Genomic DNA, 19,237 nt, shown 5'->3' with positions numbered 1-19,237 from the left:
GAGACATTTGTGTTTAGATTTTCCACTCACCAGGTGACTTGGCTCTTCTGGGGGGTCTCATGTTTTTTCATGAAAAATTTTGAACGGGCTCGGTTCCTTCCAATGAGGAAGGACATCAAATTCTGAAACGTCAACATTTTTCATGTAATGGAATTTTTCTGACCAGCCCTAGATGCAGTTGAAAATTGCCATTCTTGTTTTCAAAATGGAATTTTCACCCTCTGGCAGTTGGTTCATAAGCCTCATTTGCCGAACCGGGGGGAACGTCTTTGAAATACATTATTTGCAAATACATTTTTTCCCATGGCTCAACCAGACTTAGCAACTCTTGACCCTTGAACTTTGTTAAGTACATTGGGATACGATTTGTTTGCAGGATGCTCTGCAAAATAAAATGCTCTAACTGTAGGGGATTTGACTATTGAATAAAAGCCCAGCCAATGAAAAAAAAACCCTCCCCTTTCTTTGCAAACAGAAACTAGCTCTGAAAACGGTCTGTTCTGCTCTGAGCACAGAAAGCAGGTAAAGTAATAACAGAGTAACAAGTGGCTTTGCTGAGAGTTACAGCTCCCTTTCATTTCTGCATCAGTTTAGCCTGCGGAACTCTGTTCCCACACTGTGGACTCGCTGCAGCAACGAATGATCAGCGCGATAAGCATACGCGAGGAAAGATCCTGAGCAAAGACTCAACAGTATCCTGACAGTTCAGACATTTTGGCACAGTACGGCTCAGAAATTCAATCCGTGGTTTCGTAAAGCTCAGGGAGCAGCAAGGTTTAGCCCGTAACAATAGTACAGTACATCTCTACCTACTCCTACGGACATGTTTGAAATCAAAACTCCCTTTGGTTACATACCGGGATGACGCAGATGGGCAGACTAGGTTTAACTCTAGCAAGCAAGGGTTCTGCTGCCGTTCTTGATATAATATATTAACCCCCTTGCATGGGGCAGGGATCGCTAGCAGGAGGGATCTCTGCCAACTGAAGTCACCAAGACACAGGATTTGGGGACTTCATCAGCAGAGTCAAGGGAAGGGTAGGGACGGTTTTGTGGCCTGCAGCATGCAGGGGGTCAGACCAGATGATCATAATGGTCCCTTCTGACCTTAAAGTCTATGAGGCCTTGGCTACACTTACCAGCTAGTTCGACGGCTGGAAATCGAAGTTCTGGGTTCGACTTATCGCGTCTAGTCTGGACGCGATAAGTCGAACCCGGAAGTGCTTGCCGTCGACTGCGGTACTCCAGCTCGGCGAGAGGAGTACCACGGAGTCGACGGGGGAGCCTGCCTGCCGAGTGTGGACCAAGGTAAGTTCGAACTAAGGTACTTCGACTTCAGCTACGTTATTCACGTAGCTGAAGTTGCGTACCTTAGTTCGAATTAGGGGGGTAGTGTAGACCAAGCCTAAGTCTATGAACTATATGTTGTAAACTCCCCGGGACAGGCTCTTTTTTTGTCATATGGATGGACAGTGGCTAGCACAATAGGAATGTTCTTTAGGACTCCCAGGAGTTGCTGCAATGCAAATATTAACTAATCATATTGTACCCAACCATGTTCTCCTAATTATCCCTTTAACCATCAGTTTAAAAGATACCAGTATTCTAAGGATTAGCTGGATGGCGCTTGAATAAAAAAGCAGAATCCATGAAGCCTATGGAAAGAGTTGTGCTTTCCTATTTATCTTATTTACTTCCTTGTCGTCGTCTTCTTTTTTTTTTTTTTTTTTTTTTGGCATTTCAAAAGGTTTTGCTTAAAAGCCACTCATGTCCTTAAAATACCAGACGGTTTAGGAGCAGCCTAAGATGCTATCAGAGTGGGTGAATGGCAATGAGTGACAAGCCTTTGAAATGTATTTAGGTGCCTAACTCCCATTGGCACCTTTGAGGATCTGGGCCATAGTGACCAAATGTTCCCCTCCATTCGGCAGCCTGAGTAAAACGAGCGTGGGGGTTTCTTCCTTTTAGGCAGAAAAATGACTGGTGCTCTTATGGGGGTCTCAATGAAAAGACCGATGACCAGGGCCGGCCTTTGAGGTGGGCGATACGGGTCCCCGCCCAGGGCAGCCCGCCCAAGTGGGGGCCGTGCGCAGGGTTTCCCACCTGACCTGCTGCCGAGAGGCCAGCTGGGCTGATGGAGGCGTGGGGGAGTGGGAGAGACGACCAGCCTCGGAGCCAGGTGACTCCTCCGGAGCAGGGGTTCCCCTCTTCTGCTCTCTGTGTTCCCCCACCTTGCCTTCTTCCTGGAGTCGCCCCTGGCCACTCCGGACTGGGAGCATCCTCCTGTCCACTCTGCGGAGGGAGGCTGATGGCGGGGTGTCCCCCTCCCCTGCACCCATGTACCCAATTTCCACTAAGCTGGGGTGACGGGACAGGGGGAATCTGTGTGTGCTGCTGCCTGTCTGGGTCCAGAGCTGCTGGCAGCTGTTTGTGTCTGAATAAGCCTAGTTCAGGCTCCTGACCCTGAGTGCTTTCTGAAAGAGACAGTGCGCTCCCCCACTCAGGCACACACACAATCCCCTCAACACAACACACCCCTTCACCCAGTCCCCCCAACACACACACCAGGGCTCCCTGTGTCCAGGGCACTTCCTACCTGGGCTGTGCTGAAGCATCAGGAGCTGCTGCTCTCCTGCCGCAGGGAAAGTGACCTGGATGCAGGAAGCCCTGACATCGCTCCTTGCTCCCCCCCCCGCCCCAGCCCCCTAGGGCTGCACGGGGCGGAGGAGCAGCAGTCCAGTGTAGGAGCGAGCAGCAATGCCAGTTGCTTTGTGCATCCAGGTCAGGTTCCCCACGTGAGTGCAGGAGGGGGATGCAAGTGTAACCCTTCTGCCCATCTAAGTTGGCAGCAACAAGGGCCGGGTTCTGTATCTAGGGGTTCCGTTTCAATAACGCAATGCAAAACCGGCTCGAGCCCCCACCCAGTGACCTGGGACAATTACATACCACCCCCTGGGCACCTCTAAGAGGCAATACTTCCCCTCTCGCAAGCACGGAGTCTGAGTGTAACAGAAAATGTTTAATAACATGAGGTAAACAACATCAGCATTAAATGGAAAAAACACCACAACTAGAGTTTTTAGACCAAACCATGAGCGAAGACCCACCCCAGCAAATTGGGCCGTGTCCTCTCCCGTTGGTTCTTGAAACCAGCGACCCAAGAATCACCAAAGTCCCAAAAGTCCACCAATCCCAAAGTCTCTTGGGTCCAGCAACCCAAGAATCACAAAAGTCCCAAAAGTCCGACAACCCCCCCCAAAGTCTCTGTCCATGATCAGTGCAGCCCCAGAGTTCAAGGGGGGGGGGTGAGCAGGGCGTTAAGGGGCACCTTACGTGATCCGAGGCCAACCGGCTGCTTCTCCGTGGGGTTCCACTGCAGCCTTCACCACGAACTGCTCCACTCCACCCGCAGTCCCACGAACTGCTCTGGCAGCCGCTCCGCTCACCGACCTGTGAGCCGCGCTGCTCCGCTCCGCTCACCGACCTGTGAGCCGCTCCGCTCCGCTCACCGACCTGTGAGCCGCTCCGCTCCAGCCGTCCCTTGGGCCGCTCCCACAAAGCTCTGCTCTGCTAGCTGCTCCTCCAGCCGCTCCGCTCACCGACCTGTGAGCCACTCCGCTCCGCTCACTCCCCGCTAAGCTAAGTTAGCTTAGCTATAGCTTCAGGCTCCCCCACTAGTTAACACAGCCTCAGTGATCTCAGCTCTTAAATAGCTTTAGCTCGTTTGTGATTTCAGCTCTTAGTGATTTCAGCTAGTAGTAGGGGAGCCCCAGTGCTGGTGCACTATTGGCCCAAAGCGAACTCAGCTCAGCAGTCTGGAACTAGACTCCTAAGGGAATCAAAGTCAGCTCTGACATTCAACAGTGGAGAGAGGAGGTAGTGCAATTGGTGTTTCAACCCCCTTGGGGAGGGGGCCACACCATCAGGTACAAATACCTGTCCCCATCCTCTCTCAATTCACTGGGTTTTGTAACCCATGCCCCTTGACAAGCAAATGCTACTTAGGTAATGGTGAATGACTCACTCAGTCCTTCTGTCATACACCAGTTCCACTGGCCTTGATTCACAGAATCAGGGTAACAAAACTTTATTCTTCCTGCCCCAATAACAGAGAAACTGGGGATCCCACACCAGCCAAAGTAACCACTTTGAGTTGCTGTTGTTTCCTGCCAGGCGAGTGGGTGTGCCTATGCAAACAAGATCAGCCCCTGGAGTTCTTTTCCACACTCGCCATAATTCACCACCAGATGTCAGGGTAGAGCTCATCCTGACTCTGCTTACATCAGGTTTAGGGGGAAAGGGGTCACAGTGCAGGGGGTAGGGGCTCAGGGGGAGGTGCAGGAGGTAGGAGTGAAGGGGTCACAGTGCAGGGGTTAGGGGATCAGGGGGGAGGTGCAGGGGTAGAAGTGAAGGGGTCACAGTGCAGGGGTTAGGGGATCAGGGGGGAGGTGCAGGGGTAGAAGTGAAGGGGGCACAGTGCAGGAGTTAGGGACTCAGGGGGAGGTGCAGGGGTAGAAGTGAAGGGGTCACAGTGCAGGGGTTAGGGGATCAGGGGGGAGGTGCAGGGGTAGAAGTGAAGGGGGCACAGTGCAGGGGGTAGGAGTGATGGGGGCACAGTGCAGGGGGGAAGGGGCACAGGAGGGGACAGGTGTTGAGGTGCAGGGGCAGGGGTTTGGGTGAAGGAGGTATGCACGGTGCAGTGGTTAGGGGCTCAGGGGGGAGGTTCAGGGGTAGGAGTAAAAGGGGCACAGTGCATGGGGTAGGGGCACAGGAGGGGACAGGTGTTGGGGTGAAAGGGGCACAGTGCAGGGGTTAGGGGCTCAGGGGGGAGGTTCAGGGGTAGGAGTAAAAGGGGCACAGTGCATGGGGTAGGGGCACAGGAGGGGACAGGTGTTGGGGTGAAAGGGGCACAGTGCAGGGGTTAGGGGCTCAGAGGGAGGTGCAGGAGGTAGGAGTGAAGGGGGCACAGTGCAGGGGGTAGGAGTGAAGGGGGCACAGTGTAGGGGCACAGGAGGGGACAGGGGTTGGGGGGCAGGGGTTGGGGTGAAGGGGGCACAGTGCAGGGGTTAGGGACTCAGGGGGGAGGTGCAGGAGGTAGGAGTGAATGGGGCACAGTGCGGGGGGTATGAGTGAAGGGGGCACAGTGGTGGGTGTTGGGGCAGAGGTGGGGACAGGTGTTGGGGTGCAGGGGCAGGGGTTTGGGTGAAGAGGGTATGCACAGTGCAGGAGTTAGGAGCACAGGAGGGGCAGGGGTTGGGGTGAAGGGGGCACAGTGCAGGGGTTAGGTGCTCAGGGGGGAGGTGCAGGGGGCACAGTGCAGGGGGGAAGGGGCACAGGAGGGGACAGGTGTTGGGGGGCAGGGGCAGGGGTTTGGGTGAAGGGGGTATGCACAGTGCAGGAGTTAGGGGCATAGGAGGGGGCAGGTGTTGGGTACAGGAGGGGGCAGAGGTTGGGAGTGAAGTGGGTGTAGCGATTAGGGGTGAAGGAGGGGGAGCAGGCATTGGGGTGAAGGGGGCACAATGCAGGGGATAGGGAGGAAGGCAAGGTGGGGCACATGGGAAGCCCTTGGGGGCCAGGGGCAATGGGGGGGTGCCATGTCCATGGAGGCCAGGGGCACCAAAATGCAAGTGCGCCCAGTGTGCCATTTTCCCTAAGGCTGGCCCTGTCAAAGACTGAAAAGATGTGGAGACCGAACTCCCTTGGAGGTGGCTAAAATACTTTGGTGGCGAGGAAGCGCAGGCTGCCCAAGATGTACCTGGGCTGTAGAGAAGTCTTCAGGCTCCAGGGCACATTTCACAGACAGTATATTCATGTTAAGGAAAATATTATCCTATGAAAAGAAACAGTATCTCCCTCCAGACCCTCCTCGATGTGGAAGAAAGCTGCTGTTACTGGTAGTTTTCCAGCCTTGTCATGAGACTGGAGATTCCAGAGCTCACACCAGTTTCTTACTGCCAAGTGGAAACTGGGTACATCTTGAAGGCCTTGCATCAGGGCTTAAATTCACCTGGAGCTGTCCAGAGCAGAGCTCCAGTAAATATTGTCAAACCCGGGGGAGCCCTGGCATGCCCCAGGGGCTAAAGCCCCAAATCCCATTGCACCCCGCAGGGCGAAAGCCCTGAGGCTCTGGGAGGTACTGGGGGAGAATTTAAGCCCCACCTTGCAGCATTTGTCAGGATAGAGAGACAATGGGGCACTAGGTAGGGTGCTCAATAGAACCACTTGCCTGCCCTCCTGACCCAACTATATTAAGAGCCAAGAAGGTGAAAGGAGCCAATCAGTGACAGGATAAATATTTTCTGTTATCTACCCTGTTCAGAAATACAGTATTTGGCTCTAAAGAATTTGAGTTTGCTGTGTAGGTCTTCCCTCTTTTGGGGGGCAGGGGATAACAGCGTACACTGCATGATTCCCATACAAAAGAGTCACTGGAATATTGTGTAATGCTTAGGTACTGTGTGTACACATCCCTTCTAAGACCTGGGCCACCCCTCAGTAACACGGGGAGCACCTTCTCTTTTAAAAAAATGATAATGCCTATTTCTTAGATGGGGCTTTTCATCAGTTGATCTCCGCAATCTTTAACGCATTTCTCCTCACAACCCCCTTGGGAGGGAGGGAAGCATATTATCCCCATTGTACAGATCAGGGACTGAGGCCCAGAGGGGCTAAGTGTCCCAAGGTCACACAGAACATCCATGGGAGAGCAGAGGATTGAGCCCAAGTCCTTCACATCCCAAACCCGTGCCCAACCACTGGGCCATTCTTTTCCCTTAAAAGACTACCGTATTCTACCATAGGGGGTTGGCGCCATTTCTGTACAACCCTGGGCTGTTCTTATCTAAAGGCAGATGTGAGAAGATCTGATGCTCCAAAGCCTGGCTTTCATAATTTTATTGCAGCTGTAGGATACCTACACTTGAGTTACATGCTAAACGTTATCGCCCATTCACAGGTGTATCAGGAAAAGTCAGCACTGATTGCAGCATGCAGAAGAAATCTCACCGTCCACTGTCTTAGAAAGCCAGTCATGAAATCAACTAGAAACAAGCTTTGCTGAATTTTACACTACAATCGGTACGGAACTTTTTGCAGCAATCAAACTTGGGGCTTGATCCTGGAAATCCAACTCACCCACGTAGCCCTGTTGTGTTGAATGGACCTTCTCATGTGAGTAATGATTACACGTGTGAGGAGGGTTGGAGGAATGGGCTATATAACCAAACCCCACCACTTATTTTATAGAGGTCCCATAAAGCAAAATAAACCCATTAATATTCCCATAATGATCAGCTCCCTTTAAAAGAACTGAATTGTTCCTTGTTTATCTCACACAAGTTTCCAATATAGATTTTATGGCACATATTTCAGTACTTCCCACACACACTGATAAGGTCTATCTTCTAGTGTAAGTGGATGGTACACAATGACTTTCTCAAGGTGATTTTGTTGTTATCACTAAAAGAACCTAAGAAGCCATCGCATAACACATCTAACGTAGTTAATATTTTACATACTATGAAATCAAGCGATTGCTACATGGTAACTGCATTGCAATATTTATTATGCTTGTAAAAATAGGGGAGAGGTCATCTGAAATGCTGCATGTGGCTGTGATGGCTGAAAGGCTGGTACTCCAAAAAATGGATAGCCCCAGCAACCCAAACATCACGCTTGGAATTTGCATTGGAGTTGGCAGACTTGTACAAAGGGCCAAATCCAGTGCAGTATCCCATAGCCACCTGTAGCCTACTCTTTCCAGGAGACGTTTGTTCCACAGTTAGGGCAAGACTCAGGTACTCCAAGACCACACATTTACTTGCCCCTTGAATAGCTGCTCAAGACACATTTCAAATATTGGCAGAACCTGAAATTGCATCAAATTGTCCTCTCTGGAGTGAGTGCCTAAGGGCTTGCCTACAGAGCAATTGAATGCGTGGCAAGCCAGAGTGTGACTCCACAACGCACTAGTCTGCTGGGCGTGAAGGGCACATCTACACAGCAAAAAACGGCCTGTGGCAACCAGTTGCAGAGCCCAGGTCAACTGAAGGGCAGTGTGGACGTTTGGGCTTGGATTTGAGCCCAGGCTCTGAAAGTTGGCGAGGGGAAGGTTCTCCAGCCTGAACCCGAACATCTACACTGTTAGTTTTAACCCCGTACCAAAAGCCAGAGTCCGTTGACCTAGCCTCAGACTTACTGCCGCAGGTTTTATTTTGCTGTATTGACATACCGGGAGTCACTGTGTGGAGCCTGCTACAGCCCACACGAAGTTCCCTAGCATGCATTGACACACATCTGTAGCAACATCCACACCATGACTAAAACATGACAAGCTCATGTGCTGTGGATTCACACCCTGGCTTGCTGTGCACTAAGTCACCGTGTAGACAAGCCCATAGTCACAGGACTAGGGCCATGAGGGGATGTTACTGGTCTACGTGCACTGAGATTTTCCGGGTTGCTGTCGGTTGATAGCGTGGAGGAACATCCTTTATCTGTAGGGCTCTATGCTTGGCGTTATTCGCAAAGGGCAGCAGAATACCTGAGGCTCAGAATACCTGAGGCAGGAGTTCTGGGATCCAATTCTAGATCTGCCACTAATGTGCCGAATAGCCTTTGTCGAGTAGCTTTCGTTGCCATTGAAACACCACCTTTCCACAAAAAAGCCTTTCGTCAAAATAACTCTGACCAGCTGTAATCATTTCCCAACCGGCTAGAGGAATGGAAAAAGCATAAGAGCAGAGCAGACGTGACGAGAGACCTCGGCTGAGTCATAGACAGACCTCCTGACCTAAATGAGAAATGCAATTCCCTGCAGACCCCCCGATACACTTCCTACAGAGGGGAAATCCACAGCTCAGGCCCGGTTGAACAATGCCTGCCCTAGACCGTTCCTGATTAATATAATGACTGACACTGCAGCAGACCAACCTGTGCTGACTCTAACAGCTGAGCAGGAATATGGGGCGAGGTCTCTATATTGTGTGTTGTTAGTGTCTGAACCCACATTGTCACACTCAGCCTGTGAAAGCTTTACTCACCTTCAGACTTTACTAGCTTCTCTCATTAATCCCAATCTATCACCCTGCAATTATAATATCAGGCGAAGTGATAGGGTGGAATAGACAACTCTTGTTTTACAGCCAAAGAACAAAGGAATAGTGCATTGGGGAATGGGCAAAGCTGTAGTCTCATTTGGGTTTCCTTCAGCCCACTACCCATCCAAAAGAGCTCTGCCATCTATGCTTGCCCCTGTCAGAGTCCGTCAGTGCACACAGTGCTGGCTGGAGTGGAAGTCAGTGCTACAGACACAGCAAAAAGAGAAGCCAACCTTCTGATGGCAGCAGCTGCTGGGTGATGAAAGGAAGGGTATGCCCCGAACTTTTCAATAATGAGGCAGGAGGGAAGGAACCTTGGCATGGGACCCTGATTACTGCTTAAGCCTGTGTCCCTGAAGAGACAAACAGGGAATTTGTTATAGCTACAACCAACATGCCCTGGCATGTTTGAACTATCCTGACTGTGGAAAGCACAAATCAAACTAAATACGTTCTCCATCTGACAGAGAAGAGAGAGCTTAAATTGTTAGAGCTGGCTTGGGCCTTTCTTCCATCAGGAGTGCATTAAATGTGCTAGCCAATCAGAATCCAGGCAGATTGCAAAGCACTGCACCTATTGGGCTCCTGAATAAACAGTGCTGTGTTCGTCATCCTTGTAGTGGAATTACAACAAACAGATCTTATTTCCCAAACCTTTCTGTCCTTGCTCCATTGCCACACAGGCTAGAACGGGGAACAGAACATGAGTCATGAGTGTGCACCAACCTGAAATCCGATAAATAAAAGTGTCAACATTGATTCCACTTCAGCAGCAGCAAACCCATCCCTCTCCACAGAAGTTTAGGCAAAAACTCCCGTTTAATAACCATCCGTCCAAGTTAATTGTTCTATAACAGTCAACGTCCTCATTTAGCTTTGCCATTCTTGGAATGATCTCAATAAGCCAACTGGAGGTCCTGAAGCAAGTGCGTGTGTGTGTGTGTGTGTGTGTGTGCAGATTGACAACTATGAGTTACACAATAATGAATCTGGCAAGGAGATCTGGTGACATCTGGTGAGCTTTCACAATCTTCTGATCCACAGTAACAAATTGACCCTTTCTGTTCCCTGGCCTGAGCAGAAGAGTCTGATTTTTCAAAAGGCCTGAACCCGACTTCTGATGTTGTGGGTGTGATTTTGCACCTGCAACTAACCTGCACTATCCATGTAACTGCCTGCTTTCTGAGTACAGTGAGGTATAGAATACACATGAATGCATTCGGCTGTGTCTGCAATTACTTGTGGGAGCCAAATTATGGCCATAGAATCTGAACTTCTTGTTTCAAAAGCAGGAAGAAAAGATGTGAAAACTACAGCTAAGAACCAAGTTATGAATGTTTTGAACCACTAAGCAAGAAAGCCCTGGATACCTGCCTAGAAAAAGAAATTGAAGTGAATAATAATAATAATAATAATAACAATAATATAAATATAATCCTTTCTACTTCTGCACATGCTCTTTATCAGAGGAACCCAAGGAATTTTACAAACATTAATGCTTTCCCTCAAAGGGGTATTGAGAGCTTAAATATTAACTCTATTTACAGATTGGTAAACTGAGTCCCACAAAATTCAAAGCTGGGATTTTCAAAGGAGTTGAAAGGAGTTAGACTCTTATTGACATTTGGGGCTTGTCTACACTTCTGCTTAAGTCGATGTAACTACCGCTAAAGTCGATGTAAGTTACATTGACTTACAGATTTACAGCGGTGCCTACACCACGCTGTGATGCTCTTCTGCCAACAGAGCTTCCGCCTCTCATCGAGGTGGAGTAATTACGTCAATGGGAAAGCGCTCTCCCACCGACATAGCGCGTCTTCACTAGACGCGCTACATCAGCACAGCTGCATCGACGCAGAATGGGAGTGAAGACAAGCCCTCAGGGCGATATGGGCACTTTACTCTCTACACTTAAACACACTTACTCTACACTTCAAATTTATATTTGTCACACCCCGGAGCACCATAGTTAAGCCGATCTCACCCCGGTGCAGACATGGCTAGGACGGTCAATGGAACAATTCTTCCATCGACCTAGCTTCTACCACTCGAGGAGATGGAGTTCCCATAGTGACAGAAAAAAAACCTTCTATCCATGTAGGAAGCGTCTATGCTACAGAGCTGCAGTGGCACAGCTACGGGAGGCAGCCCAGAGATAGCCTACGGCTCTGGAACTATACTGCTGATGTGCCTGTAGTGTAGACAAGCCCTTGGCCTTCTTTGAAAATTCCTGCCAATATAAATGGATGCAAGGTTACACCAAGTCAGTGCCAGGGCTAAAAACAGCCCCCAGTGTCCTGATTCCTAAGCATTAGATACACTTCCTCCTTTAGTGTAAGGTAAAGTGTATAGTGGTAGAAAACTTACATGGAAGCATTGTGAAAGGAAACAGGGATCAAAGCTTCGCCTACCCAAAGCTGTTACGTCAGGAATGAGAACGAATGTGAAAATTACAGTAGGGTATATTCATTTGATCTCAACACCTAATCACATCCCATTCTCCTGTGTAAATTCCATCAGTGACCTAAGAACCCTTTCCCTCTGTCAGCAACCTCAGAGCAATTCTCCACTACAGACATTCAACTAGTGTCCTGAGAACCTCTAAGCACGCTCTGGTCTCCTTTCTGTTACTTCGATCTGCAGCCTGAAAACTTCTAGTCACATTCTGTTATCTCCAGCCAATTCTACCAATGAACTAAGAATATTTAATGCCTTTCAACTAACCATCCCTTTCAACTAACCAATCTATATATCCTGCTGCATTCTCCTAAGCCAGTTCAACCAGCAACCTGAGAATGTCTGGTCACATTTTAGTCTCCCACATCAGTTCCTTGAATGACTTGAAACTTGTAATCTCTCCAAAACCGCTCAGAAACATGTTCACAGCCCCAACTCTCAGGAATCAAAATTAACAGAAGAGGTAGACTCTTGGCTTCAGGGTTAGGCCCTTTAAATAAAAAGTGAACATTTAGGAAACAACAAAAGGACGGTTAAAGGTAAGGAAAAATGGTTATATCCCAGTGCCTTTGCCCCACAATTTCAGATGCTGCTTACTCTATGGTCCTTAAAGTGTGTTATTAAAATGTACTTCATATTATACAGGTTTTTAAAATAGTGCTCTATTGTCAGAGATTCTACACTAGGATTTTCAGAAGTGCTCAATTTTGACCTAATTTTGCTCTGTTTGAAGTCAATGAGACTTTTACCATTTACTAATTCTTTAAGCCAAATTCTTTAGTTTGAAGTATACATTCATTTTGGGCATCATTCAAATGAGATGTAAAACCAAGATCAGAAATCCAATGATACTTTTCACAAAAACAGGTGGCAGCCTTAGGCTCTGGCAAATGCCAGTTTGGATAACAACACCCTGGTTCCCTAAATCCCAAAATTCCAGTTTGTCAAAACCAGATCTGCTTGGGAAATAAGACTGGGTTCGATGAATTTCTCAACTTCTCAAAATGTCAAGAAATACTGTTTCGAAATTTTCAGAATATTTCATGTTGACATTTTTAAAATGTCAAATTCCAGTTTTTGTGGTTTAAATTGACTTTTAAATTAAACATTTAATCTAATTAGTCCAGAAAAAGTTGAAATCAAACGCTCATTACATTTTACAAGTAGCGGGGTGTTCACCCCACTCCTGCCCTGAGAGGGTTAAAGCAGCCCTGGAGAGGGCTGTGGCGGAGAAATGCTAGGCTGATTGGACGAAGCAGCCACTGGTGGGGCCACAACCCAATCAGGCCACAGCTGTCCCTATAAGGGGGCTGAGGGCCAGAGACTGAAAAAGGCATTCTCTCTCTAGCTTTGTGAGAGAGAAGGACCTGGTTGCCTGGGAAGCTGAGGTGGGTACTTAGGGTGGAGCAGTGCTGGGAACAGCGCCGGCTCCAGGTTTTTTGCATCCCAAAGCAAATAAAAAAAGGACCAGAGTGCTGCCCCTTGAAAAGTGCTGCCCCAAGCACATGCTTGGGATGCTGGTGCCTAGCAAAGCCCCAGCTGCAGGCCTGGTTAAGGGCCCACAAAGGGGTACAAGGGCTGCCCAGAGATAGGCAGAGGCAGCTGGTCCAACCCCCCTTGCCAATGATGAGTGGTTTATAGACTGCAGTCCGCCCGAGGGAGCGGGGGCTAGATGGTGACTGGCAGTAGCCACTGAGGCAAGGTAGGGATAGAGGGTTGGGGGTTCCCCTGGGTGGGGAGACCCAGAGTGTGGGTTACTGCCAGGGCAGAACCCTGACATAGAGGGGCACCAGGGTCCGGGAGGGACACGGGGGCCAGCGGCAGGCGAGACACCAGCCTGCAGAGGGTGCTCAGCCCTGGATGACCAGCAGGAGGTGCCACAGCGGTGAGTCGTCCCCTCGCCACATTACAGATAAACAAAAAGCATTTTGAAATTATTGAAACTAAACATTTCAATTGACCCAAACCAAAGAAAATAGATGTATGTGTTGGTTCATAAATATTTTTGAGATTTTGACTTTTATGTCTGATTTTAGACAGGGAAAAATTTCTGAACTCAAAAATGTTTTGCAGGATGGAAAAACCAGTTCCCACCCAGCTCTATTATTGTACTCCAGATACAACATGCCAGGTTATTGATGAGTTTCGTCAAGATGAAAACATTTTAGGAACACAAAGTTTCCAAGCTTGTGCCTGGACATATTCAGCAGCAGGTGTGGCGGTGGTGATCATACTCTGTAGTGATGATGATACAGCCTCGTAATACCACACCCAAGGCACGTTCTGAATAATAAATATCTCAGATCTCTTCCATGTACTGTGAGAAGACAGTGTTATTGCCACATCCTGGAAAGCCTGATTGCTATTACAAATAAGCTTGCTAAAATATAGTGATGAAGAATGTGCCAAATTCCACAGAGTTGTGTCTAACTGTCTCAGTGTGTTATGGTGAAATAGTGGGTGCAAGGGTAATGCACAAATGTTTCCACTATCATTCTAGCTATCGAACAATCAGAAGACAAGTTTTTCTAATGCTTCTTCTTAAAGCTGAATATTTCCTAGAATTATTCAGAGACAAGAACTAGATTCGAATTTTTGTGCACACCACTGTGCAAGAAAATGATGCACACTTTTTGCATTCAGTATGGTGTGCAGTCAATCAAGAAACTGCTCTAGGTCCATCAAAATATTTCCTACCGGTTTGCAAAAAAATCAAAATCAAAATCACAAAATCAGCAGTGTTCTCATAAGTTGAACTTCAAAGAATTTGATTATGTGGAACTTACAGAGTCACCAAGCTGCAGTCAATATTAAATGAGTAAGCCAAAGCTTTACAACCGTTACTTTAAAATCTATTTTTAAAAATGAAGCTACAAACCAAGTAATGGTGCTGATCAACTAGATTTCAATATTTCCAGGCCATGAAACATGTAACCACTCCATCCACTATATGCTAACATTTAAGTTATATTTTATTGAAGGAATCTTTTTTCAAACATTATATTCGCTGTTCTCTAAAAATAAAACAGTTGGCATTCTTGCTGCTTCCTATCACAAAACAATTCCTATGCCAAATTTTAGCACACTCATTTTATCCAGGGAAGACACAGTCAAAAGTCTGGCAAGAGATTTGATCTCAGTGGGTAAAGTCGTGGCTCCACTGAAGTCAATGGCAAAATTCCCACTGAGATCAGTGAAGCCAGGATTTCACCCAGTGTTCTTAATGTATTAGTATAGACCAGTGGTTCCCAAACTTGTTCCGCCGCTTGTGCAGGAAAAGCCCCTGGCAGGCTGGGCTGGTTTGTTTACCTGCCACGTCCGCAGGTTCGGCCAATCATGGCTCCCAGTGGCTGTGGTTCGCTGCTCCAGGCCAATGGGAGCTGCAGGAAGTGGCGTGGGCCGAGGTCAAAGTGAGAGCGGAAATCAATCAGAGCTAGAAGACAGCCCTTGCCCAATAGCTTACAATCTAGGTACAGAAGTATCACCAGCAATGTTCCATCAAGCAGGTGATAGATGATCAGGTGTCAGAGATACCATAGTAAATAGCAAGGCAGTGTTTTTCATAGTGTAACTCAGGTAAAGTAGCTGTTCAAGGCTTTCAAGCAGCATCTCAGCTGAAGCATTTTCCTAATCTATGACAGCATTTTGGTACAAAGGTCTTTCCTGCCAATTGATGCTGCTTAGACGCATCATAATACCCCAGTTATCTCTTCACTTGTGAACCAGTTGGAAATGTCAGAGTGCATCTGATAATATTTGATAGAACAAGCTGGAGTTAAATGGGCAGTCTACAAACAGAGGCTGAGCGTGACAGCAATACTAATGAAGGCCTTCGTCCTGTTCCAATAAAGTCAATAGCAGTTTCACCAGCAATTTCAATGGGAGCATGATCAAGACCTACTTGTTGTGAGAGCTATGAGGGACATGTTGGTGCTGCACATAAACAGGAGCAGTCCTGGACCTATACTAGATAATACTTAGTCCTGCTATGAGGGCAGGTGACTGAACTAGATGACCTCTCGAGGTCCCTTCCATTCCTATGATTCTCCAGCTGTCCTGATTCCAGATTGTGCTAGTATCACAATCATAGAGTCATAGTTACAGACCAAAAGGGACCACCAGCTCATCAGTCAATTAAAACTCAGAACACTCCTTTGAATCAGGCAAGTATTTTTGTCAGAAAATGCTGATTCATTGAAAGAAAAATTCTTCATGAAACAGTGTCAGGTTTGACGAACCACCAGACTCAAGACTATTTTGATTAAAATGGTTTCATAATTGTTGAAACATCCCATTTGGAGAATCTTGAACTAGACAGACAAGGTGGGCGAGGTCATATCTTCTATTGAAACAACTTCTGTGGGGGAAAGAGAGCTTTCAAGCTACTCAGAGCTCTTTACCACTTCTGAGAAAGGTGCTCAGAGTGTCACAGCTAAAGCCAAGATGGAACAGATTATCTAGCATAAGTAATTAACACATATTGCAGGAGACCATTCAAGGTGAAGTGGCCAATTAATGCCTCTGCAGTCATAGGACAAAAAAGGGGGATTTGAGGGGTACAGATTGGTGTAATAAACTATAAATCTAGTAAAAAGAACGAGGAGTGCTTGTGGCACCTTAGAGACGAACACATTTATTTGGGCATAAGCTTTCGTGGGCTTCATCGGATGAAGTGGGTTTTAGCCCATGAAAGCTTATGCCCAAATAAATGTGTTAGCCTCTAAGGTGCCACAAGTACTCCTGTTCTTTTTGCTGATACAGACTAACACGGCTACCACTCTGAAACATATAAATCTAGTGTCTTTATGAAGACCATGAATTTGAGTGTCTAGCAAAGCTGTAAAAAGCAACAAAGAGTCCTGTGGCACCTTATAGACTAACAGATGTATTGGAGCATAAGCTTTCGTGGGTGAATACCCACTTCATCAGATGCATGTAATGGAAAATTCCCAGAGGCAGGTATAAATATGCAGGCAAGAATCAATCTGGAGATAAAGAGGTTAGTTCAATCAGGGAGGGTGAGGCCCTCTTCTAGCAGTTGAGGTGTGAACACCAAGGGAGGAGAAACTGCTTTTGTAGTTGGCTAGCCATTCACAGTCTTTGTTTAATCCTGAGCTGATGGTGTCAAATTTGCAAATGAACTGAAGCTCAGCAGTTTCTCTTTGAAGTCTGGTCCTGAAGTTTTTTTGCTATAGGATGGCTACCTTAAAATCTACTATTGTGTGGCCAGGAAGGTTGAAGTGTTCTCCTATAGCTGTGAATTTTAATTCCCAGACTCATCTTTTGAAGATGTTGTGCAGGTTTCCTTTGATGAGCAGGACAGAGCTCATATATGGGGTGATTGTTTTGTGAAAAGTGTTTGTCCACTGGTGGTCTGATGTCACTCACCTTGTCTCTCTAATACCCTAGGGCCAAAACAGCTAAAACAATGCAGTCAACAATATTGAACCAGGACGGGTTTTTTTTTTCTTTTTTTCTTTTTTTTTTTGAGTCAAAATGGCTTTTTGTTTCTAAACTTTTTGGAAATTAATCTTAAAAAAAATTTAAAGGAAAAACATTTGAAATCAAAATGAAATGTTTCAAAATAATTATCAGAATGAAACATTTTGATTGACCCAAAACAAATTTTTATTTTTTTATTTTTCAGATTTTTGGTTCACGAACATTTTCAAGATTCTGATTCTTTATCCCGATTTGGGATGTGAAAATTTTTGAAATGTCAGCAATTCTCTTGGGATAGGAAAACTGTTTCCCACCCAGTCCTAAAGAGAGCCACATTGTGGGTAGATGCAGAGGAAGAGAATCCCTGCCCTGAGGAGCCTTTAGTCTTGATAGATAAGACAAAAGGTGGGATGGGAAATAGAGGCTCAGGTGTGGAAATGCCTTGCTCAAAGTCACAGTGGTACAACGAGGGATAGACTCCAAGCACACCGTGCTTTGCAGGCTCTTTCCCTGACTACAAGACTACACTCCCGCTGTAGTGTGTTATGGAGGATGCCCTGCAAAGTTCATATGATTCTGTACCGTACAGTGAATTAACTGTAAAGAAGCAAAGGGCCTATACACGCATTTAGAAAAATAGATACTAAATGGACTTTCTGCTTCAAGAAAAGGGTCATGGCTCTACATTAATTTCTTTTTTAATGGAGATATACACCTAGCTCATAGAGCTGGAAGGGATCTTGAAAGGTCATTGAGTCCAGTCAATGACCTTGGGGGGAGGGATAGCTCAGTGGTTTGAGCATTGGCCTGCTAAACCCAGCGTTGTAAGTTCAATCCTTAAGGGGGACCACTTGGGGGATCTGAGGCAAAATCAGTACTTGGTCCTGCCTAGTGAAGGCAGGGGGCTGGACTTGATGACCTTTCAAGGTCCCTTCCAGTTTTAGGAGATGGGATATCTCCAAAAAAACCCCAAACCCATAGCTTTGAAATGATAGAGGACACAAAACCTTACAGTACCTACCTTCTTTCTTCATCCCGGCCCTGAAACACTTCTTCAGACGGCAGTACCTGCATTGGTTTCTCTTGTCTTTGTCTATCACGCACTGTCTGCTGAACCTGAAGAAAGCAGGGCAAACTTTGAGGAAAGTCCTGTACATTATTATTAGGTGAATTATAGTAGCACTTAGAAGCCCAAGACAAGATCAGAATCTCATTGTGCTTCAAGCTGTAGTGAAATACAGCCCCTGTCCTGAAGAGTTTACAATCTAAGGGCAAGCCTACACTATAGTGCTACATCGATGCAACTGCACCAATGCATTTGTGCTGCCGTAGTGTGTCTGGTGAAGACATTATGCTGATGGGAGAGTGCTTTCCTTTTGGCATAATTACTCCACATCAGCAAGAAGCAGAAGCTACGTCGGCAGGAGACATAGTGCTGGTGTGGACAGCACGAAACTTGCATAGTTTTGGGCGGAGGAGGAAATGGGACTTTTTTACACCCCTGAGCAACATAAATTATATTGACTTAGGTTGTAGTGTAGACCTGCCCTAAGTAGACAAGGCAGACAGACAATGAGTGAGAGGGGAAACAGTGACCTCCAACAGGTTGCTTCTCCTCTAGCAGAGTCCTAGGCTACTGTCCTAGCCACTGGACCATAAATAAACAGGGCAGCAGGTTGAAAATTTGAGTTATTGACCTACAATCAGTATAGAAGGGGAAGGCAGTCACTCTCTCTACCACAGATTTATAGCCTGAAATTAAAGCACAACAGTAACGCCATCATTCCTACATGGAACTCGACTTCTTTCGTAGGTGGTGCTGGTCAGAAATTTTATGACCGCACAGTTGGCGGGGTGGGGGGGTGGGGGTGGAGGGGTTGGCTTGGAAAATGCTGATGCATCGAAAGTGAAATATTTAATGGAAACGTGCTGATTTTGACAAAATTTCATTTTGGGGAAAAAAATGTAATCCAGCTTTCTGATAAGGTTGAGATGTTCCGTTTCGACTTTTTTGGAATGGAATGTTTCAATTTTTCCTTTTTGAAACGACTCTTTGTGTTAAAGTTTTCTTTTATATGATATAATACAACAGGTTTTTCTTCTGCTGAAAATTTTGGCAAAAATAAAAGCTCTGCAGTCTTTTACCATGTCCCTTGGTCTGTCCTGTCTATAGATGGTCTTGGTGATGGGAAGAAGTGTGTGCTAGGAGTTCCTTCCCACAGTGCACCATGGGAGATATA

At 46.9% G+C, this 19,237-nt stretch overlaps 1 protein-coding gene across 2 annotated transcripts in view; it reads right to left on the bottom strand.

Moving 5' to 3' along the window:
- The window catches only part of LOC101951058 (hepatocyte nuclear factor 4-beta-like), a 46,638-nt gene that overhangs the window by 16,134 nt on the left and 11,267 nt on the right, over positions 1 to 19,237 (bottom strand). For both annotated transcript variants that reach the window (XM_042852114.2, XM_024105531.3), the window contains exon 3: positions 18,019 to 18,113. In XM_042852114.2, coding sequence (XP_042708048.2) covers positions 18,019 to 18,113 — 95 coding nt within the window. The remainder of the gene's footprint in view (positions 1 to 18,018; positions 18,114 to 19,237) is intronic.

Source organism: Chrysemys picta, chromosome 14 (assembly GCF_011386835.1).
Source record: "Chrysemys picta bellii isolate R12L10 chromosome 14, ASM1138683v2, whole genome shotgun sequence".
NCBI classification, from domain to species: domain Eukaryota; kingdom Metazoa; phylum Chordata; order Testudines; family Emydidae; genus Chrysemys; species Chrysemys picta.
This window is presented reverse-complemented; position numbering and strand designations above follow the sequence as displayed.